Genomic DNA, 24,067 nt, shown 5'->3' on the forward strand with positions numbered 1-24,067 from the left:
TTAGTAGCATCTTCTCATTCAGAGTATAAGTTTGTTTTTCTTGGTCTGTCTAATGGGATCTTAGACTTGGAGTGTATCTGCTCTTTATATTCCTATATTCTCCCATTCAGAACAAGAGTGTTTTAAAAAATTACTGAGCCTATTGAGCTATTTTTCTAAAACATTTTATCTTTCAAAACACATATCCTATTAAAGGTTTTTAATTTAAAAAAGTTCTAATGTGTATTGTAAGGCCTCCTACCAATTTAAATTTTTGTATATATAAAATCATTGATTCTTCTATGATCCAAGCTTAAGATATGTTACTTTTTCAATACAGCAAAATTGAATCACATGGATTAAATTGGTGAAGCCTACAGTCATACTAAGTTAGGTAAAGCAAGAGGTTCCGGGGGGGTAAGGCTAAATCCAGGTCACTAGCATCTTCCCACTAATATTCCCATAAAATGATTACTAAACTAAATAATACATAACACTGTTAATAAGTGGAATTTTCAAAAATATTTCAACTGACATGGAAGGGTGGGATCATAAGATTAGTTTTTGTTTTACTAATTACAACTATATCCTGAAAATATTTACATATTTTCAAGCAAATAAACTTTATTTTTCTTAGGATTTTTTAAAAAAGCAACGTTTCCCTAATCAGCAGTAATGCTAAAAGTAATTCAGAAAATAAAACTTTATCACTTGAGTACATTTTATTCATAATGAGGTAAGTTTTTTTATTCTTTCTACAGGACTATGTTATATAGCAACACGGGTTATGGAGATGTTAATTGTGCTTGAGGGTTACTGTGAGCTACAAAAGTATACATGCTCACAATTCCTCTGCTTGTCTACTCCTAAACCACTCATGTATTTACATTATTTCCTAATACCTAAAAAGACAGAAGAATTGGACTTCACCCCCTGCTCTGTGAGTCAGCGTCTCCCCACACCGTGGGGAGGAAGAAATGCAGATTCCTAGGTCCGGGGCTCTGAAGCCCCTCTAGCATCTCGGGTCCTTAACCTAAAGGAAAAACTTACCTTTGCAATCTCTCAGGTTTCTTCCAACTATAAAGCGCCATGATTTGAAAATAAAGCTACCTTGTGCGGTGGCTTTTAGTTCTTTTTTCTTCCTCTTAAATCTTACCCTCACCCATTTAATAGACTTATCTATGTGACTTCAAAAAGGTCACATCTAATCTTTTCGCTCTGATTGACCTACTATTAGTTCCTAAACAGTATCTGTCTAAAACTACTATAGAAATAGTATAAAACTGAAAGAAATAAACATTTATGCTATATTCCACTTAACATTTCTATTAGGAATAAAAAGTTAATCATGTTATAATTTTTAATTTAAGAAGATCTAGAGTTTAAAGAATTCAAGTACGATTACATAATTCTATTAGGTTCTTTACAATTTAAATTCAATCTGAACACGGTATTTTAATGTATCAAAAGTAGCTAACATGTCAAATCCAATGCCTGACAGGGCAAAAAGCAGAATGGTATCAGAAGCAATGTATTTTTTTGGGGTTGTGGGGCTACTAGCTTTGCTGACCAAAAGATCTCAGGTAGATCACAATATTTTACATATTGCTACCAGTTGCCATGAAGGCATTAATATGACAAGTTTAAAAAGAACATTTTCTTGTCACTCCTATAGCCCAAATTTCTCATGAAACACAAAAAAAACTATACAAATTCTAACATTACTTAAGCCCCACTCCCCCTAAACATAAAACCTCTAACCCCCAAGCACACAAAAGTCTATAATTTACATTAACTAGTTTGACTTTTCATATAATAGTGAGGACTTTATAAATCCCCAGTAAATCTTTAATTACATTTAAAGAACAATACATAGAACCTGAAGTTTTATGTGCATGTTATATTAGACAACCATGTAATTATGAGCAAATACATTGGCATTTCAACAGGTTAACCTCCTCACAAAGAAGGGATATTTGCTCATGAAAATAATGCACTTTATAATGAACAGGAAGTTAATATACACAAATAAAATAGAAAAACTTAATTTCTTACAGACCGGTTAGTGTTGATATGCCACTCAAAAACTGCCTTTCATACCTGAAAGACCTAGCCTGCTTTATTACTTTTTTACACTATCAAAAAACAATGTTTTGCCACAAATGCATAATGGACAAAGAGACAGGAGGCCACTGACGTGTTTACAATTAGAAGTACCTAAAACCTATTTTACAGTTCGCTATAAAAATAGTTAAAATTAATTAAAACAATTATTTTTAAAGGAAAAAACTAGTCTGGTTATAGTTGATTTTCTGTCATATTTTCAGAGTATGAGTGGGGAAGTTAAATTGCTTGAAACATTTTCTGTTTTCATTTAAGAGTATGAAAAAAAGAAAATGTGCCTACATGTGGCTATATTGTTATAAGTCAGAGGAACCTGTCAAGCCATGACCCTCAGCAATAAACAAACAAAAGCAAACCAAACAGACTCCCTTAGCTGACATACTTTAGAATCTCTTCTCAGGGGTTTCCATTATGTTTCTGGTTAATGGTAACAATTCTACAAGTGTAAGTAAAACAAAATATATTTTTCACTGGCTAAGAAAGCTGCTATTTATGTGATTGTAGAAAACTGTTCAAGGAATTTGTAAAAGTCATTCATAATTTAATCAAGTGTGCGGTTTTTCCACCCCCTTGGTATAAAAGTTTACAGACGGGTTTCATATTCTATCACAGTCACACGGTCCAGTGCATTTCAGTATTTGGACATTACCAAAGCTGTCCTTTCCCGATGAAAACACTTACGAAACCTTTAAGCATTTCTCACACGAGTGACATGATAGGGGACTACCTACATTTTGGGCTCTCACTTCTTTTAAGTACAAACATGATTATTCACCAAAGCAAAACTGTCTTGACTGTTTTACAGTGTCCATCAACAAGAAGTTCTCTGTTGGACAGCGGGGGCTACAGTGGATTCTGAAGCTACTTCCCAAGAGCTAGTTTAGCAGACAGAAAGAACTTTGGGCTCATCTTATTTTTCTTTTTTTTTTTTGGTGAGATAAACTTTCCATGATACACATACTATACTGTTAACTGTCTTTCATTGGATTAAGATTAGCTGGGAAGTAGCTTCGGATTTTTATCGTGATCACTGATGGCATGGACCTCTTAAGATTGTGCTGGTGCTTACGGTTAAATCACATCTAATGTGAAATTTCGAATTACATCCAGAGCGCCAGTATCAAAGCCACACATATCCAACATGCCTCTGTCATCTGGGTCTGCAATGGTAAAACCATTTGATGTCATTCCACAAACAATCAATTTAGCTGGAATATCCATTTTCTGTAGGAAAAGATCAAAATACATATGTAAAAAATAGCATATAAGCAAAAGCAAATAACCTCAAAAATTAAGACACTTTAAATTCTATCACAGCTTTTCCTTATAAAGTCAATTTTTTTTCCTCTCCATAAAATATGTCAATCTTTTGGGGCCAGACTATATGATCTTCAGAAGAACAGAAAATTAAATGTGTCAACAACCTGCCTGAAATTCCTCCTTCTCTGGCACAGAACACATTCCTGAGCAGCACAGGGACTCTGAACTTATGAAACCTGTCAGGAGATTCAGACATTTTTACAACGCATCAAACACGGGGGGCAATATATGTGGGTATATTATAAACATAAAGAAATACTTCCCTGGAATTTTCAATTTTTGGTCTATGATTTTGCTATGTATAATATCTATAAATGTCACATGTAATAATTTGCTCTCTACAGCTACGATTTAAGGTTATAATAACAGTTTTTAAGAAAAACCAACAATCACTGGGTGTGCACTATATCAAACACCATAATGAGATTTTTAAGCAATTTATCTAAGTTTATCTAAAAGGTAAGGAGTATTTTTAACCACTATGACACATATTATAGCAGTGATATACTATTATGAAATATATCAGTTAGATAATTCGCTCAGGTCCACAGTTAGTAAAAGAGAAAGACCCAGGACTCAGAACCCAGGCTCTCTTGACTCTGAATTCCGTTCTCTGACTTGTTCGCAAACTTAAGCATATGGAAGGCTCCCCAGAAGGGCTCGTTAAAACACAGACCCACCCCTGGAGCTCCTGATTCAGCAAGTCTCTCCTGGGGCCAGGCATACCCATTTCTAACAAGGTTCCGGGTGGTGCTTTGGCTGCTAGCAGGGGAACCACACTTTGAGAACCACTGCTCTTCATCAAGTTCTATTGCTACTTCCAGTCACAGTTGCCACAGTTCAAGTGCTCAAGAGCCTTACGGGACTAGTAGATGCCACACTGCATAGTGTGGATATAGAATATTTCTGTCATTTCAGAAAACTCAACTGGAGAGCACAGATTAGAACACAGAAATACTCGTAAAACTTAAAACATAGATTACAGTTTGTGTTAATTTTGCTTTAATCACTCAGAAATGATACTTCAGTTTTTCAAGGAGTACACTGAATCATTAAAAAAGTTGTACTACAGTAAAAAAAATGTTTGATCAATCAAAAAAATGCTGCTTGCAAAGGATAATCTTAAAAATGCACAGAATTGGATCTGGTTGAAAATAAATTCTACATGTGCAGTCAATACTTTCTTGTTTCAAGTACTGCTGAGTCCAGAACTGGTGATAAATTCCTATACAAAGGCACAGAACGACCTTCAGTGTCATTTCTTGAAAAATATAGTGACTATCTGAGAATCAAATCTTATTTGGGGTGAGGAAGAATTTTAGAATTTGTTTTTACCTTCCGATACTCCCTCAGAGCAACAGCAGGATGCACGCTTCCAGCATAGGTCTCGTTATCAGTGAACACGATGAAGACATCAGCAGCTGTTCTCGTCCTCTGAGCCCAAATCATTGGAAGAGAGCAGTCGGTTCCACCTGCTGGGATCTAACTCAGAACAAAAACAGGGAAGAGAATGAAAGAAAATGCCCTAGTTCCCATACTGAGTTGTCCGAAATAATTAAATACTTAAAAATATCATTTTACATGTTATCATTTTGTTCAGAGACAATGCGTACACTTCCCCAAAATTTTTATATATTTTTGATTTTGTGCTCATGAGAAAGTTGAGGTGAAACAATCTGTTCACACAAATTTATTAATATCAGACATGACACCAATATAAAATTATTACACACGTTAAGTAAACTTAACAAAATAGTTTCTTACCCGATTCATAGCCATTAAAACCTGTTGTAGGGTCATATCCATAGTCACTGGACAAGGTACCATTTCATCTGAAAAAGCAACTATAGAACAATCTTTTTCTGTTCGTGTGACAACCTGAAAAATTCAATGGCAGCAATTTTCAGTAGATTTGAGGGAAATAAATACAGTATCTTGAATTCATGAAACTTCATCTTTAAAAGAAAATCATACCCTATGATGCTTACTTCTAAACTTACTGTGTTTTGGACCGCACAGTGACAAAGCAGCACAGCTTGCAAAGTACTTTCACAAATGCTTACGAAGAAACTGGTCTTCACAACAGTTTTGTGAAGCAAATAGAATATACATTATTATTCTCATTTCATTACATAAGGAATAAAGCCACAGAAGAGAAGCAAAGAAGCTCCCCTTATGGTTCATTTACTTGCTATTCAGTGACAGAGTCAGGCTAGAACCAAAGTCTCCTGAATCTTGTTATTGGTTCCTGATCTTTTAACGTCCAGTTTCATTAATAATTTCTCTAAGCATTATCTATTTCCTTAAAAATACTGGTAATATTTAATCTGTTGTTGTAAAATCAGAATATCTATTCTGACTTTTCTTTAGACATGCTTTTTTCAGTAGACCTACAGTATTGCGTACACCTAAGTGTAAAAGTACATGTAAGTATCCCCAAGTTTCTATACAATACTGAACACTTTGCATAAAATAAGTGAAAATGTAATTCTCGAGCATATCTAACTTTACAGTTTTGCCCCATAGTGAACATTTTTAGGCTGGCAAAATTCTAAATTGTCTTAGGCATCCTCACCATGCTCATCGCCGCAGCAACGGTGCTGGCGTTGAGGACACTACCCAAAACTCTTTGGTCCATAGAAGCACTGACATCGACAGCCAGCAAGAAACGCTTTCCAATTGGCTCCACTGTCTAAAGAGAAAACAAAACAAAACAATCATTAAAACCAATCAAAGAAATTATAAGTAGATTAAACTTCTAACAAATCGTATTCACTTACCTTTCATCCAAAAGACTCTCTAAGATAAAAGGCCTGATTTCTGACTTACCGATTGACAAGTATTTACAAATGCTTAGCTTTTACTAGAGGTAAAACAAAGGAAATAAGCTGGCCTGTTTAACAATTTAAAGAAGTTACCATCTTTTTTTTTTTTTTTCAATCTTTCCTCATGAAGTAAACTGGGAATTTCTAGCAAGAATTTTTTTTGTGGTAAAATATAAGTAACGTAAGATTTACTTTTTAATCATTTTAAAGTGTACAATTCAGTGGCATTAAGTACATCCACAATGTTATGTAACCACCATTACTGTTTATTTCCAGAACTTTTTCATGATCCTAAACAGAAACTCTGTACCATCAACAACTCCTCATTCTCACCTCCCTCTGGCCCCAAGCAAGTTCTATTTTACTTTCTGTACCTATTTAATTTGCCTCTTCTAGACACTCGTATGAGTGGAACATGTAATACTCGTCTTTCTGAGTCTGGCTCATCTGACCCAGCATAATGTTTTCAAGGTTCATCCAAACTGTAGCATGTTTCAAATTCTACTTCTTTGTAAAGCTGAATACTCCACTATACGTAGCTACCATATTTTGTTTATCCGTTCATCTGTTGATGAACACTTGGGTTGATTCCACCTTTTGGCTAATAATGGTTCTATGAACATTTGTGTACAGGTATCTGTTTGTGCTCCTGTTTTCAATCCTCTTGGGTGCAGACATAGGTGGTAGAATTGCTGGCTGTTATGGTAATTCTGTTTTAACTTTTTGAGGAACAATCACACTGTTTTTCCACAGAGGCTACACCATTTTACACTCCCACCAGGGACCGATACCCTAGGGTTTCAACTTCCCCATATCCTTCCAAATGCTAGTTGTTTTTCCTTTTTTGGTAAGAGCCATCCAACCAGGTGTGGAAGCGGCATCTCACAGCGGTTCTGATTTACATTTGCCTGATGATTGATGATGTTGAGCATCTTCCCAAGTGCTTAACTGGCCACTTGTATATTTTCCTTGGAGAAACATCTATTCAAACACTTGGCCCATTTTTGAATCGGGTTGTTTGTATTTTTACTGCTGACTTGTATTATACATGTACATATTCTGGACGTTAAACCTCCGTCAGGTAGAAGAGCTGAGAGTATTTTCTCCTATTCTGCAGGTTATCTTTTCACTCTCTTGATAGTGTTCTTTGATGTACCAAAGATTAAACTTTTGATGAAGTCCAATTTACCTACTTTTTCTTTTGTTGCCTGTGTTTCATATTTAAGAATCTATTGTCCAACCCAGTATCATGAAGCTTTTACGCTATGTCTTCTTCCAAGAGTTTCATGGTTTTAGCTCTTATATATCGGTCACTGATCCACTTTAAGCTAATTTTTGTATGTAGTGTAAAGTAACGGTTCAACTTCATTCTTTTACATGTGGATATCCAGCTTTCCAGCACTATTTGTTAACGACCATCTTTCCCCCAATGAACTGTCTTGACATTCTGATCACAAATCAACTGACCATACATGTGAGAGTTTATTACTAGGCTCTCTATCCTATTCCACTGGTCTGTATGTCTATATTTATGCCAGTACTACACTGTTTTGATTACTGTAGCTTTGTAGTAATTTTTAAAATCCTAAGTTTAGAAGTGTGGGTCTTCCAACTTTGTTCTTTTTCAAGATTGATTTCGCTATTTGGGGGCCGCTTAAAAGTCCATATACATTTTAGGATGCGTTTTCTGTTTCTGTAAAACATTCCAAGGGATTGCACTCAATCCATAAACTGCTTTGGGTAGTATTGTCATCTTAACATTATTAAGTCTTCCAAACTATGAACACTGGATGTCTTCCCATTTATTTCTTCTTGAATTTCTTTTCAGCAATGTTTTGTAGTTTTCAGCATATAAGTCTTATACTCCATAGTTAAATTTATTCCCAAGTCTTTCATTCTTTTTGATGCTATATTGTAAATGGAAATGTTTTCTTAACTTTGCTTTTGGATTGTTCACTAGTAGTGTATAGAAATACTGATTTTTGCTTGTTGAATTTATACCCTGCAACTTTGCTGAATCTACTTGTCAGCACTAATGTTATTTTGTGGATTCTTTAGGGTTTCCTACATGTAAGATCGTGTCATCTGAGAACAGAGATAATTTTTCTTCCTTTACAATCTGGATTCCTTTTATTTCTTTTTCTTTCCTAACTGCTCTGGAATCCAATACATGTGGAATCAAAGTGGAGAAGTGGGCATGTTTGTCTTGATCCTAATCCGGGGAAACAATTTCAAACTTTACCACTGAATATGATGATAGCTGTGGTTTTTTATACATGGCCTTTATCACCTCGAGGAAGTTCACTTCTATTCCTAGTTCTCTAAGTGGTTTTCTTTTAATCAGAACGGGTACTGAATTTTGTCAATTGCTTTTTCTGCATCAGTTGAGACGCCATGTAGCTGTCTTTTAATGTGATGTATTACACTGATTGCTTTTTGTATATTGAATGATCCTTACATGTTGAAGAAAAGTCTCACGTGTATAACCTCTTTAATTTGCTGCTGAATTTTGGTTGCTAGTATTTTGCTGAATAGCCATGACACTTTTAAAACCAAAAATTTTAACTTATGGCTCTGATGCAGAATTTCCATTCCTAAAAAAGTTACTTTTAATCAAGACAAAGGAGATCCACTACTGATTATGGGAAAAACAGAGGTCAGAGCACCAGATAAAGGACTCCATAGGACCGCAAATTTTAAATCTTGTAATTTAAAATTTATCAAAATGATCTTAGGATGATTGGTTGCTGCCCAAAAGTAGAGAGAAATACTTTATTCATAAATTTACAATGTTAATTATATACTCATTTTAACAGAAACTAATGAAAAACAAACAGAAATCAAGTTCTAACTGGGTCTTTTGTTTTAAAACAAAATTCAAACCATTACCTTAAATGTTTTGTAAAAAGCGGCATCCAAAGCTTTCAAAACTTCTTCAACAGGGCGCCACTTTAGTTTGCCTCTGAGACCATGACCTGTTTTATAAGTTTCTAATGCAATTAAAATGTGAAATGGATGTATACGAGCCTAGAAACATAACAAAGACAGAAAGTAAATGCAAAATTCAAGTGAAAAATAGTGATTATGTCTTAGATTTCTGTTATTGTAGCTAATACATACATTTCATTAAAAAAAGAGAAAAATGAGGACATACTAATCTTAGATTTAAGAGTCAAAATGGAATGTGGTGTGGCACCTAAAAAATGCACCAACTGCATTTCCAAAATTTAGGAGCCAACGTTTTCAGTTAGTAGTAGCTAACAAAATTAATCTTACCTTTTTTAACAGTTTTTCATTACACAGTTTTTCACATACTAAAGATACTTCTGAATTTCCTGGTTCAAGCACTGAATTAGCAGTCATCTTTCCTAGATTCCTTAGTAATGCAGAAAGAGGCATTTCTTGTAACAAAGCCTTCCATACCTATTGCAATAACATGGGTAGAAATATAAGGAATTGAGGGGAAATGGATCAGTATAACATAGCTACATCAATTAGTAACATAGTCTTTAAGGCTTTTGGGGGGGTTCAGAGCACTTTCTAAATAAAAATTCGTGTGAATTGGTCAAAGGCTCATCAAATAAAATAATCTGCTCTTTATTGGAGTAACAAGTGAAGTATATTTTATGAAGGAACTGCATAGAAGAATTTTATTTATTTATTTAGGCAAACAAACCAACACATTTTCTGCAGTGAATACTTATTGAATGCCAACTACATTTGGGCATCGGACAGATGTTTTAAATAGGCGTTAATTTTAAGACATATTTAAGTCATTTTTTAAAAAACAGTAATGAATATATAGCTACCCTAAATGTGTCCCTTTACTACCTAAGTCCCTCGCACTGACTTGCCTGCTGTAACACAGGACGGTTCACTCACCTCTCCGGACTTCAGGTGACTTGTGAGCAGATGCTCCCTAACCAGTCTGTGCTCTTCTATCAGATGAATGACCTCCAGCTCATCCTTCGTGCGCTTCACTTTCTCTACAGCCTCCAGATACTGTAATAATTTTTCAGTCTCCACAGAAAGTGCTTTTTCTTTATACAATTCATGGACCTCTTTCCAGCCCTTTGTAATATATTTGGTGACAATAGCAAGTCCTTTAACAAATACAAAATTGAAAAGGCAGGTAGGATTGATTACCAGGTAAAAAACAGAACATGTTACTGAGAACACATTATGTGAAAGGCACAACCAGACAACCAGGAGTTTAAACCGAGATGCTACTGTCCATTATACTACAAACACATTTAAGCAAACGGAGTCGACTAGGTTTGCCTATTCCATCATAACTGTTCCAATATGGGACTTTGGAGAAAAACTCCTGCATCTTACAGAGCTGCTGCTGCTGCCTTTTTTTTTTTTTTTTTTTTTGAGATACTAGCACTAGAACCTTTGGCAGTGCCTACCTCAGGGCCATGATCTCAGAACAACTCACAGAAGTGCAGATCTACCTCAATTAACCTCATAGTCACTTGTCCCTTTTAGCTAGTAAATAAATATGCATTTATAAATTATAGAGATAAGTGGAAATGGACAAGTAGGTAGGCAATTTGTAATTTTTTAATAGCTGAGAAAGTATCATGGGGTGAGCTTTTTTAAAAGGGATTTTTAAATGTGTTCATTTCTTCTATGATTCCTTTCAACAGGTGTAAGAACTTTGGGTTGTGGGGGGTTGAGGAAATTCGGGTTCTAGCCCACACATTGCTATTAAATGGCTGTGTGATTGTTCTAGACCTTAGTTTCTAATTCTGTGAAAGGGGAGGGGGAAACTGAAGTATCAAATTCCAAGGTCTATGGGGGAAAGGTAGGTAAAAATAAATAAAAGAAACAGGCCATGTGATACAATGGAGAGTTGTTAGGACTGTGGTGAACTAAGGAGTAGGCCCTGACAAATGTTTACTGAAGTATTAGCTTAGTGCTGACAAAAAAAAAAACAAAAACAAAAAAAACAAAAAACCAATGTATTTTCAAAAGAAGGTACAATATGGATTTTTATGTGATACTGGCAAAGGGTTCATTTTTTCCTAAAATATTGTGCAGGTCAAATACATCTGTAAGGCAGATTGAGCCTATGTTCTATTTCTGAACTCTAAATAATATGATCAAAAGTTAATACTAATACAAAGGAACTTAAGTATTGAGACACTTGCTATATTCCAGATTTTAAGACAAAATCTTACACTGCCTTAAATTATTTAATGTTTCATTGGAGTATGTCTTCTATTTTCTCTTTCCAACCAAAATATAACTTTCATAAAGGATGCCTTATTATCTTACTCAAGTTCTAGAACTGTGCTGGCCACACAATAACAGGTACACAATAAAAATTAACTGAATCGCATTTTGACTTGTTTTATCTGTTTACACACATATTTCAGTTACTTATTCCATAGCTTGGAGATTGTTTCCAAATTCTTTTCACTCTGAGAAACGAGGGATCTTTTATGCCTAACATATTGTTATTATTACAAGGTTTCAAAGTATGGGTTCTGCCCTCAAAAATTTAGTACTAAAGAATCCTATGTGTGGAAGTAAGTTTAGGGAATATCTACTAATTTCTCATTTTATAGACCAAGAATTCAAAACCTAGAATAACTTTTTGCACAAATTCACAAATTAATTTTTCCAGTTAGAACTAGCACTTAGGCCCACGTCACCACACAAAGTCTTACCAGACAAATAAAGCTGGATCCCTACATTCTCCTCAAACTGGATCAAAAGTTTGAGAGCAAAAGTAAGCCATGAATATGTTAGGGAAAAAAACACAGGTAAATATGACTTTAGATTGTTATGACTTTAGATTGGACTTTCTAAACCTAACATAAAACAGAAAACTGTAAGAAAGACACAGATACATTTGATTACATTAAGATTTCAAACTTCATTGTGCTAGAAACTCCCTCCATCAAAAAACTTGAAAGCTAAGGGAAAAAAAATGGGGAGAAAAAGCACGTAATGTATATAATCATAAATTATTAATTCCTATACTTGGTATTTCAAGTTCTGAGAACAGTGCCTGTCTACAGTAGGTACTCAATAAATAGCTGTGAAATCAGTGAGTGGCTATAATCAATATTAAAAACAGCAACTCAACAGACAAAAACACAAAAATACAATATAATCCACAAAAAATATAAATATCAATAAGCACATGAAAAGATGAGCTTTTGCCCAAATATACAAATTCAAATAACAGGATGTAATGTTTCATCTCTCATTGGCAAAGATTAAAAGACACTGTTAAGAGTCAGTGTTCAAATGTGTGCTAAGTGGCCATTTTCATATATTTTTTGTGGATTTAACCACTGTAGAAATCATAGAAACATTTATACTAACCAAGTTTTTTCACTGTAGTATTTTTGTAATTGTATAAAAAACCAGAAGCTACTTAAGTGTCATCAGTAAAGAGACTAGCTAAATAAATTATAATATATTCATATAATGGTATATATGCAATTATTTCTACTGACTTGAATATGCTTTTAACTGAAACAAAGAAGGTATATAAAATTTAAAAAAACATTATATATTAAGAAAAATTAAGATTAATATATAACATTTATATACTGATTTCTTTTGAAGGGCAAGACTCCTACTTTCTGCATTACATTTTTCTGTATTATCCAGCTATTTTAAAACAAGTATGCCATTTCTAATAAAAAAGTTAAAATATTAGTGTGTGTATATATATATATTTGCAATAATTTATTGCTTAAATTTCATTTGAAAAAATCCATTTAAAGTAAAGAAAAAAGGCGATACATTAGGAATTACTGAGGAGATGCTATGTAAGAAGACACCATTACACCAGATATGCGGAAGGGAAGGGGAGGGAACCAACACTGCCCTTTACTCTGTCAGGAACTGTGTTGGTAAGTGTTTTAATATATGTTATCACATTCAGTCACAATAATTTTAAGGGTTATTCCCTTTTTACCTTTTTTAATAGATGAAGGTACTGAAACTAAGAAAGGGTAAGTTACTTGGTATAAGAACACAAAGTAACAAGCAGAATTGAAATTTGAACCCATCTGAGGGACTGTCTTTTTAAGTTTCAGTTCTGGTGCAAAAAAACGCCAAAATTTGGACATGTACATTTTGCAAAAGTTCACACTTAAAATTATTCCTGTGCAAAAGTTTTCATCTCCCTTTAAGAAGGACTAAGTAGTCATTGCAGATCCAACTAACCTCTCAAAAGTCTCTTCCCAGACACAGAAAAACTGCTCCAAGTTCCTACATCTCCTGGCTGGCTGACTGGAGACAGTTAACATCCTGAACTGTTAAGCTCAGCACCATCTCAGGCAGCCTATAGGTTCCATGGAACATACGTCCTGGGAAGGCAGGGAGGGAAATAATAGTAAGCGGCTAGAGCAGGAAGCCTGACCACCGCCACCTACTGGCCAGGAGCTGCTCTGCTCCCTACAGCTAAACACGTCTGTGCAGCTTTCATACTCCATGATCCAGGGCGACATTTTAAGATTTAGAATACTAACCTGTAAATCTGTTATTTAATTCTTGATTATTAATGTCTAGATGTTTAATTCCAGGTGAGCATTAAACATAGGAATTAGTCAATCAATGTGTTTTGAGAATGAAAGACTATTTCTAGAAAGCATTACGCAGCTGTCTTACGGCAAATAAAACTTGGCTATTTATCAGACGTCTGCGTCCTGCTCCCGCCGAGGAAGAGCTTATGCTTACCTTCACTGGAAGGTTTAAGATGCGACAATCTTAACAAATCTTTGTGAGACCAGCCATTTCTTTGTTTATACTTTGTCACTGCCAGGGCCAGGGCCATGCCACCTTTCTCATTGTACCAGTCTGCTATAGACTTCCGGAGCGCACGGCCCCACATGCCACATTTCATGCTTTCCTTGAGATCTTTCTTGAACTGGATAAAAGTGAAGAGGTGTGTAGGAATGCGACAAACTTCAGAAACAGCTCTGAAAGCGGCTTGCTTGGTGCTCCTGTCGGGACACTGGGAACAAATGGCGAGGGCGAAGAGCAGAGGCTCCTGCTTTGCGGTTCTGCCTTCTTGACTGAATGACTTTATTTCCTGGACCACTTCACATCCTCTGCCATCTTCAATCAACCTAATTAAAGCTTCAGCATTCTCAAGGCCCAGCTTCTGTTCTTTGATATAGTAAGTCCCACCTTCAGACCCAAAACATAAGAACCGGTGCAGGCGATTCATGTCGGTGACTTGCCACACATACCCGCCCTCAGAGTTGGCCACCTGCTTCTCGTGCAGCGGCTGCATCTGGCTTAGCGATTCCTCCATTTTTCTGTCTTTTAGGAAACCTATCAAAAAGCAAAATGTTATTGTAGCTAGATAGAAACAATAAAATTATAAAAAGGAAAACTATTTATTAATCTATGCATATTGAAATCTGCCATGAAACCTTTTAATTTAAAAATATTTTTTAAGCTTGGTAAGTGGTGGAATGACAATCAGAAGCAACAAGGAAGGAGTCACATTTCTGAGGTATAGTTTGTTGCTTCAGGGACTGAGCAGGCAGCCTAGCACTGGGTCTGGAGGAGCAGCTGGAGGAGAATAAAAGGGGCAGGGAGGGCAGCAACCTCCGCCAACACAAAGACTGGGAGCTGACACTCCCTTTCCTCCCTGAATAACTGTGTGGATGCTTTTGGTTGTGTATCCAACATCCATTCCTTCCTTCCCCCTTCGCTTGTTTCCTCTCCTTGGTAGGAATATCCTTCAGGGGAGGCTAGGCCTTTCTCTAGCCCCAAGGGATGAAGCTTGGCTGCTCTAAGCCAGTGGTTCTCAAACGCCGTGCACATCAAAATTACTTGAAGTGCTAGTTTAAACACAAAATGATGGGTTCAGGTACCACCCTCAAAGTTTCTTTCTTAATTCAGCATGCCAGGGGTGAGGCCTAAGCACCTGTACTTATCACAAGTTCCCAGGGATGCTCAATCCTCTTGCCACATGGCTGGTATCAGCACTGGGCAAGTATCACAACCCCTGCCAGTGAGATGTGGTAAGCTGGCGGGTAATACTTCTGAAGTTTTCTGCACTCTTAAAAATGGCTTGGGCTCTTAAAAAGGAATGTTCCCTTTCTGCCTTGAGATATTCATTTGCACATGATGCCTGGAGTGGGGTCAGCTATCTTGAGCCATTTGGGGAGCGTTTAAGAAGACACACTAATCTGAAAGGATGGCAGAGCCAAAACAAAAAACAAAAAAACCTGGGTCGTTGATACCATCAAGTTACCTAGAACTGCCCTACTTACAAATTTTCTAATTTCTCGTAAGTGTATCCTTATTGTTTAAGCTATATATAAGCGTTCTGGTACCTGTAGATGAGCGTATCCTAACTGATGAACACCCTGTATCAACAGTGCTCATTTCTAGTTTATGTCATGTGTAACCACCCACATTTTCCTCCTTCCATTATCTCTGAAGCTACTAGAATTAGCTGTCTGACAACAAGATTCCCTTTTCTCTTCCTAGGGGAGTAACCACAAACATCTACCACTTTCCCAGTCCACGGCGAATCTTACGACAGTGGAGTTGCCTGCCCTCAGGTCTCCTGCCTGTACCACTGCCATGCACTGGGCTTCTCCGCATGGCAAACAACAAAACCCAACCAACAAAAAAATCCTCAACCAGCACTGAGTGCAAACTATGTGTAAGACATGATTTCTGTTCCATTAAAAAGACTAAAAAAGTTTTTTTTCCTGCCCTCAGGGAAACTACATTCTATTTGGTGAGGTAGAAACTTACACACAGTACAAAGCAAACTATAATCAAGTGCTTTAGCAGAGAAGTACTTTTAAAAAATTTATTTATGTTTTTTTTTTTCTAGCAGAAAAGTACCTTGAATGAACCGAGGAGGACAAAATAATGCTGTCTCAATAATCCAGGAAGACTTGTGCAGAGAAGGCACACTGAAAAACTGGTAAATAAAGTTTGTGGAAGGCACTCCAGGAAGGGGTTTCCGAAATCTTGCTCTATGTATTTACATTTAAGAAAAGGAACTAGGTATACCGCAAAGAAATGTTGACAGGTAAGGTGGTAGCTTCAAAAGAACACCGGTAAAAAAAACCTTTATTTTGAAGCTGATACAAGCTTGAGCATGTTTATATACCACGGGGAAGGCTGAAGAAAGAATCCTGGTGAATATTAACAATTAAAAGCTAAGAAGAAAAGGGCCCTTGAAAGGAGAAAGAGAAGGGGCACACAGACAAAGAAAATCAGGAGTGTGTGGTGTCACTGATGACAGGGAAGAGAATTTCCACGAGTGAATGGCTGGTAATGTCAAATGCGCAACAGTCAAGTAAAATAAGGCCACAGGAACGCTGAGGAAAGGCAGTCGCAGTCGGGCACTGCAAGACACAGCTTGAGCACAGCCAGGTTAGGAGGGAAGCGGTGAGGAAGAGACTTCGCAGGTAGACTACTCCTCTGCAGAAACAGTTACAAAGGGAGGGTAAGAGAGGAAGCAGGCGCTAAAGGGAACATCTTTTTACCTTTTCAGATGAGGATGCCGAGGCTGAGGTTCAGAGTTCAATCTGGAGAGCTGAAGACAGAAAAGGGTTGTAACTCGAGAGGATGAGATCCCTGGAAGAAGCTTTAGCGCATCCAAGTTGAGCACGGCCCACTGACAGCAAGAGAGGTAGCTCCTTCACTAAGGGCAAAGGTTATGGGTAAAGATATGTTCGAGGGAGAAAGAAGAGCAAGGAAATTGAGGGAGTTTCCCCCGTGGGGAAGTCTGGTGAGTAAGGAAGCAATGAAACACTGGGTCTCAGAGAGGGGAACACACAATGGTGCAGAGACAAATGCCTGGGAGAAAGCCTCACATCTTCAATGTGACTGAGGGGGACAGTAATTTGAATTGTGTTGGAAATTACAGTGTCAATGTTCCAAATAAAGCTCCGATACAAAGCAGTTTACCTTAGTGCCGGCCTAGGCCTCAGGTGGTGTCAGAGATGTAATGATCGCACTTTATTAGTCATTAGGGACTGATTTATAGTTACTGGGCACAGCACAGGTGGAAACTCCTGGTGCACAGGATGACACATTTTCTATTTATTCTCACCCCCCTTTTTAATATGACATTTACCTTTGCCTTTCAATCCAAAAAGATTCACAGGCTTCTCAAAGATTGATAACATCAACTGTAATTCCAGTAGAAAGTGTTATGCTATTCTGATCTTCACACTGCATTTGACACTGCTAGCCTCTCCTTTACAAAGATTTTAGAAAAACACACTCTTTCTCTGGTGTTATGTCAACCTGGCTATTAATTACTACTGCTCATTAGTTATATTTGTTAGATAAATAATTTTGAAATGACATTCAACTGTCAGATCATACTAATCACATCAGTTTTCCTGCACCAAGGCCCAAGTGGTGAGATTTCGAGGTCCCCAGTACAAACCCCCAAATCCCTTGCTCTTCAAGTTCTTTCCCTTGTATTATTCTTCGTGAGCATGTCCAGCTAACATCATTGGTTCCTTGGGAGCAGGGACCAGGTCTTATTTGTGTATCCCTCCTCTGCCCTGACAGCACCATTTTAAAGTAATTAGTAACACATACTTGAGAATACCTAAGCAGCATTCAAGTTGATTTCCTGAATCATTTGTCTAAGAATTATGCATGACTGACTTTTCTTTCCTATAACATATTTATTTTGAAAATAAGTCTCAATGCATCCAATTAAAAATATAATTCAAGCCTTTAAGACAAATTCTGTAATCAGAATAAAACAGTAAATGTACTATATGCAGGTAATAGAAATACAATCAAGAAAAATAAAACATGAAAAAGTTATAAAGAAAAAGTAATGAGTACTGAGTAAAACATAATTTAAGAACAGTATTTCCTCTGTAAGGTCTTCTAATATGTTTAATATTAGCTATTCAAGTATCTTTTGTTGATACAAAAGGAGCAAAATTAATTTTTAAATCTAGGAAGGAAGCCTAAAAGAGAAATCTCTAAATGTAATCCTTATAATTCTTATTGTAAGAAATGAAATTACTTATTCATAGCTGTACCAATGGAATCTTCCCTTTGCATATTATATTAATGATAACCCTGACCTCAGACCCTCTCAAGACTTCTGCAGGACAAACTGCCCACCTTTTCATATGCTTCTGTGAATATACTTCCCAGGGTACAACATAAAACCGTAGAACGGATCACATCGTTAACAGCTACAGCACCTCGCTACTTGCTCAGAATCAAATTTTTAAAGTTAAAATATAAAAAACAGAATGGCAGCATGTCCCAAGCTACTCCCTCTGTCACTGAATGTTGATATACAAATTAACTTTAAAACTGGCTAGGTGAGAAGACATGATGGTATAACAAAGAATATCTGGTTTTTGTGGGAAGCACAGACTATTGGGTATAAGACAGGTTACAAGGACACACTGTACAACCCAGGGAATATAGCCAATACTTTGTAGTAACTATAAATGGAGTGTAACCTTTACAAATTATATTAAAAGAAAAAAAAGGAAAAAAAAAGAATATCTGGTTTTGCCCATAGTTCTCAGGCAGAGCTTAAAAAAATCACTCCTGGGTTTATATCTGAGAAAAACAAAACCACTAATTCAAAAAGATACATGCACCCCAATATTCATAGCAGTGTTATTTACAACTGCCAAGATATGGAAGCAACTTAAGTGTCCATCGACAGATGAATAAAGAAGATATGATGTGTTTATGCATGCTCGTGCATGCACACGCACACACGTGTATACACACACACACATAGTGTTAGAGCAGGCAGGTAGCTAGATATGAGCAGAGAAGGGGGAACACAGACCAAACGGCAGGAATTGGGCAGAAAGGAAGGGCACAAGCCAAATGCAGGAAACCACACATCATGTAAGCAGCAGGGGTCCTTGGGCAGAGAAAGAAAAGCAGGAACCTTGGGGCTGATAAGGAATCATGCTTTTTAGGGTGACAAGTGGCTTGGAGAAGAACAAAGAAAGGTGAGAAAAGGCAGGAATTTCTAGTGTCTGAATGTAACCTTCTGCTCATTATGCCCTCATTTCAATAAAATTAGCCTTGCAGATCAGAAGTACCCATCATGCACCAACGCAATGATACTTCCGATCCAGACAAAATAAGGACAAAACTCCCTCCTCCCTTTGGGAAGGTGGAGTTGGGATGATAATCAGGGAATACAACCACAAACCCTTCCCTCCCCAATGAATATTCCGCCCACTCATTTTTACACCCTATGTAGCTAACTTGCCAAAGAAACTAAGGGCAGCCGCTCATCTGAGCCTGCCCGCTCTCCCCCTGAGTGTACTATCCATCCTTTAATAAATCCTCACTTTACCTTTTTTAACCACTACATCTTGTCTGTGAATTCTTTCTGGGATGGGACAAGAACCTGGAACACCGGTTGCATCTATCAGCAACAATAGGAATACCACTCAGCCATAAAAAAGAAAGAAATTTTGTCATATGTAGCTACATGGATGGACTTGGAAGACATTATGCTAAGTAAAGTAAGTCAGAGAAAAACAAATACTGTATGATATCACTTATCTGTGGGATCTAAAAAATTCAACAAGCTAGTGAATAAAACAAAAAAGAAGCAGACTGCAAGGTCAATAGAGGGGTGCTAGAGGGGTGCGGGATTTTAAAAACAGGGTTATTATATGGAATTATGTGTGGGAAACTTTTTAAAATTGTTAAGTACTCTAGAATTTAAATAATCTTTCATTCAATAAAAAAAAGTTAATTAAAAAAACCCTTGAAATTTCCTGATTGACTGAAGTCTTTGTTATGCTAATTATGTGGCTCATTCTGGGCCTTCAGACAGCGTTACCCTAAAGACTGATCATTTGATTAGGTTAGAACTCTGGCCGAGATCAACTTCCCAAAAGGGAAAGAAGGCAGGAGACCGACCTCAACCACACGGCTAATGATTTAATCAACCATGCCTACTTATGAAACCCCATACATGTACAGCCAAGCTCAATGGAGATTCCTCGTTGATGAACACTAACATGCTGGGATTCTACAACAGAAGAAATCCCTCTGCTGCTTCCAGACTTTGGCCTGTGTGTGTCTTCCACTTGCTGTTCCTGAGTTGTATCCTCTATAATAAAACTAAGTGTAAGGATAGTGCTTTTAGTGAGTTACGAGTCATTCTAGCAAATTATTGACTCTGAAGGGGTTATGGGAATCCCTAAATTTGTAGCTGACTAGGTAGAAGTGTGGGTGGACTAGATCCTACTTGAAGCTGTTATCTGAAGTAAGGGCAGTATTGTTGGTGGTCATGTCCTTTAACTTGTGGGATCTGATGCTAATTTTGGAAGTAAACTGAGTTGAACTGAATTATAGGACACTGAGTTGATGTCAGAGAATTGGTCTCAAAATACAAACACCATAGGCAAAAGTGACAAAAGAAAAAAGACTAGACTTCATCAAAATTTAAAACTGTGTTTCAAACAATACCACCAAAAAAGTAAAAAGACATCCCACAGAATGGGAGAAAACATTTACAAATCATATATATGATAAAGAACTTGTGACTACAATATACAAAGAACTCATAACTAAATAATAAAATGATAACCCAATTAAAGAATAGACAAAGAATCTAAACAGGCATTTCTTCAAAGAAGATATACAAATGGCAAATAAACACATAAAAGGATGCTGAGTATCACTGGTCATCAGGGAAATGCAAATCAAAACTGCAATGAGATTCCACTTCACACTCACTGGGATGGCTATACTCAACATGAAAGTGTTGGTGAGGATTTGGAGAAATTAGTAGCTTCATGCATTGACACTACAATGTAAAATGATGGATCATATGACAGCTCTATATTTAACCTTTTGAGGAGCTGCCAGAATGCTCTCCACAGTGGTAACGGGTTTCTTTTTGGGGTGATGAAAACTGTTCTTAAATTAGATAGTAGTAATGGTTAACACAACTGTGAATATACTAAAACCCACTGAATTAGATACTTTAAAAACTAAAAATTGGCTGGGTGAAATATCTTTGGGAAGTTATTTAAATAGTCATTTTTTGTATTTGTCTTTAGAAAGCAATCTGAGATACACACAGACATATATATTTATAGGACCTTAATTTCTTCCTGCCTCACCTGCCATCATCTCCCTCCTCAAAGCTTAAGCTCCACTGTGGGTGGTTAAGCAGACAGTCGGGCAGTGAGTGAGGTCAGAGCCTGGTTGTCAGCTAATCCATTCCTAAATAATCAAGTGTTGTAAATCCAGATTAACAACAACAACAAAAGATAGATAATTCTTCTCCCAGTTGGCCTGCCTTATCCAGTGCTGCTCTTAAAGCACACTCCTCCAAAGAAATTTAGTACAGCTAAAGTTGTATTCAACTTCTATAAATTGAACTTTAAGGAAGAAATTAAACAGATCACAATATTATTCAAAGCACGGCCACTCTTTGAAATTAGTTGTGGAATATTTCATACATTGCTCACTTCTCTTTTTCCTTACTTTGAATGCAAAATCAGTGATGGTTAGTAATAGCCCTTCTTTCTGCTTCTTATTCACTGGAACTAGAATATTTATAGTATCTTCACAGCGCTAATAATGTATCACTTCTAAGGATTCCTACATTGAATCCTTACAAGTGATATATTATCAGCACTGTGAAGATATTATATGTCCTACATCTTGGATGTGCACATCTAAATATCATTCCAAAGTCTCTTTATCATTTGTTATTGGAAAAGGCTACCTTTCATCCCAAGAGGCCAGCAAGTTTGCAGCTTACTCCTTTTTAAATGAAGTCAAAGCTGACTGCCTTCTATGAGAGGGCAAGACAGTTTAAAAGAAACAATACTGCAAAAATTAGGGCCACAGATTCAGATAACTGTATCCCTCAGACCGGTCATGGACATGAGTGGACCAAGTCAAGTGCGATGCAATAAAAAGTGGTGAGGAACTGCAGCAAACACGACTGCATGACATCCTGAAGGCACGTTACCTTCAGCTAACCGGCTGCCGTGTACTATGGGCCCCGTATTGCCAGAACTTCTCATTTTTCTCAAGAACCCAGAAATCTGGATTTTTAGGTGAACTCTTAGGATTAAAAGTTAACAACATAATTCAAGAAATTTGACTACCCCTTCTCTTTTCTGATTACTTACAGCTTGTGTCAAGGGCTCAGTTTTTAGTTTTCTCTTTCTACGATAGGCACCATGGTAAGTGGGGTACAGATGTTAGTTCTGACGCATTTATTTAGCACTGAAAACACTTTCAAGTTCACAGCAATGTTACAGATAAAAAAATACCACAAACTGCTGCAAACAGTTCTGAGCTCTTGATGACATTTATTCTAGGTATGGTTCATAAGGAAATATGGCTAGACTCCCATGCCTCACAAAATGTCCCATTAAAATATACTTAACAGAAGCCCCCTAGCTTGAGGACACAGTCTACAGCGCACACAAACTTAAAAAAAGTTTCAAAATTAAAAAAAAAAATCTAACACTTGATATAAACTTTGACTTTTACTCCATAATACAACCATGCTTGTTTTAATATAGTTGTGTTCCTTCCCTCAGTAAAAATTATGTTTACTTTGTGGCTTTACATAGTCCTGTAGCACAAGGCTCCCTTTTTTCAGGGCACAGGTCGCCTGTTCGAAAAGTACAGAATCAGAGTTTTATCCACTAAAGCAATTTTTTTTTCTGGAAGCCCAGGGCCCTTCTTGCAACTCAGAACTTTAAGGAGTGATGCGTTAAGTATCTCACTCTTCAAGACTTGAATCCAGCCTTAGCATACTGCAAGAGCCAGAAGAACGGGGCGATTTCGGGATTTAGTGAAGACAGCCATTTTTGGTTTAACTCAGCCTTTAGTCTCAGGACCACTGCAAATGTTTTCGGATTAACATTACATTTTTAAGCCTCCTTTTTCGTCTGAGGCATTGCGTCCGCTTTTACTAGTCTATCAGGCCCAGGGATTCCAGGGCAGATTTCTCTCCTCTCCCTCGTCACTCCCTCCAGGACAAATTCGTCTTCCGTCTTCTCCCGAAGATCCTTCTTCCCCAAGCCCAGATCCCGGCAACGCCTCTCCGCGCAGGAGCCGCGGGAGGAGGAGGAGGAGGAGCGGGAGGAAGAGGAGGAGTAAGCGGCCCCGGCGCCGGCCCGCGGGAAGCTCTCGAGCACGAGCAAGACCAGCGGCCCCGTCTCCGGGAGGCCCGGCGGAGCGAGAAGCCCGTACAGAGATGCCGGTTCCGCCACCAGCCCGGCAGGGCGCGGAGGCGGGCCGGACACGGCGCCGGTTCGGCGAAGCATCCGCTCCGGCCTCGGCCGCGGGGATGCGCGCTGAGGGACAAGGGAGGACCGGCCGATCCCTGCGCGTCCCCGGGGCCGCTCAGACCGCACAAAGGGCCCCAGCCCGCCGCCCGCCGTTTCCTCACCTCTGCCTGGCGGCCGACCCTCCGAACCCGACGCACCACCGGAGAAGCCGTGCGCCGCGCCGCGGAACAACGACGGGCGGCGGCCTGAGGGGCGGCGAATACTCGGCCTCCGCCGCCACCGCCGCCGCCGCAGACACCGCCGCCGCCGCCCCCGGGGCCTCCGGGTTCGGCTTCCGAGAGCGAGCCCCGCCCCTTTCTCCGTGCCCCGCCCCCGTCCCAGGCTGGCGAGGGTCCCGGATGCTCCCTCCTCCGGCGCCCGGATCCCGCCCCTTACCCGTGGCCCAGGCCCCGCCCCTTTCCGAATCCGCTCCGGGTCCTTCTCGGCCCAGGAAGAGTTTCGCCGGCTCTTGGGCGGCTAGAGCGTCCTCCCGCGCTCTGTCGCGCTGCAGGTGACGGCGCCCGGAGGCTGTCGGGAAGT

General features: G+C 38.1%; 1 protein-coding gene across 3 annotated transcripts; it reads right to left on the bottom strand.

The window, feature by feature from the left end:
• Positions 1-3,011: 3,011 nt before the first annotated feature.
• On the bottom strand, positions 3,012-23,789 carry RO60 (Ro60, Y RNA binding protein). Of its 3 annotated transcripts, none has more exons than XM_074351601.1 (10): positions 23,650-23,789; positions 16,742-16,899; positions 13,956-14,555; positions 10,131-10,351; positions 9,525-9,671; positions 9,138-9,275; positions 5,999-6,115; positions 5,188-5,301; positions 4,759-4,905; positions 3,012-3,327 (listed from the first exon to the last, which is right to left on the bottom strand). In XM_074351601.1, exons 3-10 carry the CDS (start codon positions 14,533-14,535, stop codon positions 3,175-3,177), a joined length of 1,617 nt encoding a protein of 538 aa, XP_074207702.1. In that variant the 5' UTR covers positions 14,536-14,555; positions 16,742-16,899; positions 23,650-23,789; the 3' UTR covers positions 3,012-3,174. The 3 variants fall into 3 exon arrangements, with proteins under 3 accessions (XP_074207702.1, XP_074207703.1, XP_074207701.1); XM_074351602.1 differs by having other exon boundaries at positions 16,742-16,791; positions 23,650-23,786; XM_074351600.1 differs by lacking the exon at positions 16,742-16,899 and having other exon boundaries at positions 23,650-23,780.
• Positions 23,790-24,067: the final 278 nt, after the last annotated feature.

This window comes from Camelus bactrianus, chromosome 23, assembly GCF_048773025.1.
Source record: "Camelus bactrianus isolate YW-2024 breed Bactrian camel chromosome 23, ASM4877302v1, whole genome shotgun sequence".
Lineage (NCBI taxonomy): Eukaryota > Metazoa > Chordata > Mammalia > Artiodactyla > Camelidae > Camelus > Camelus bactrianus.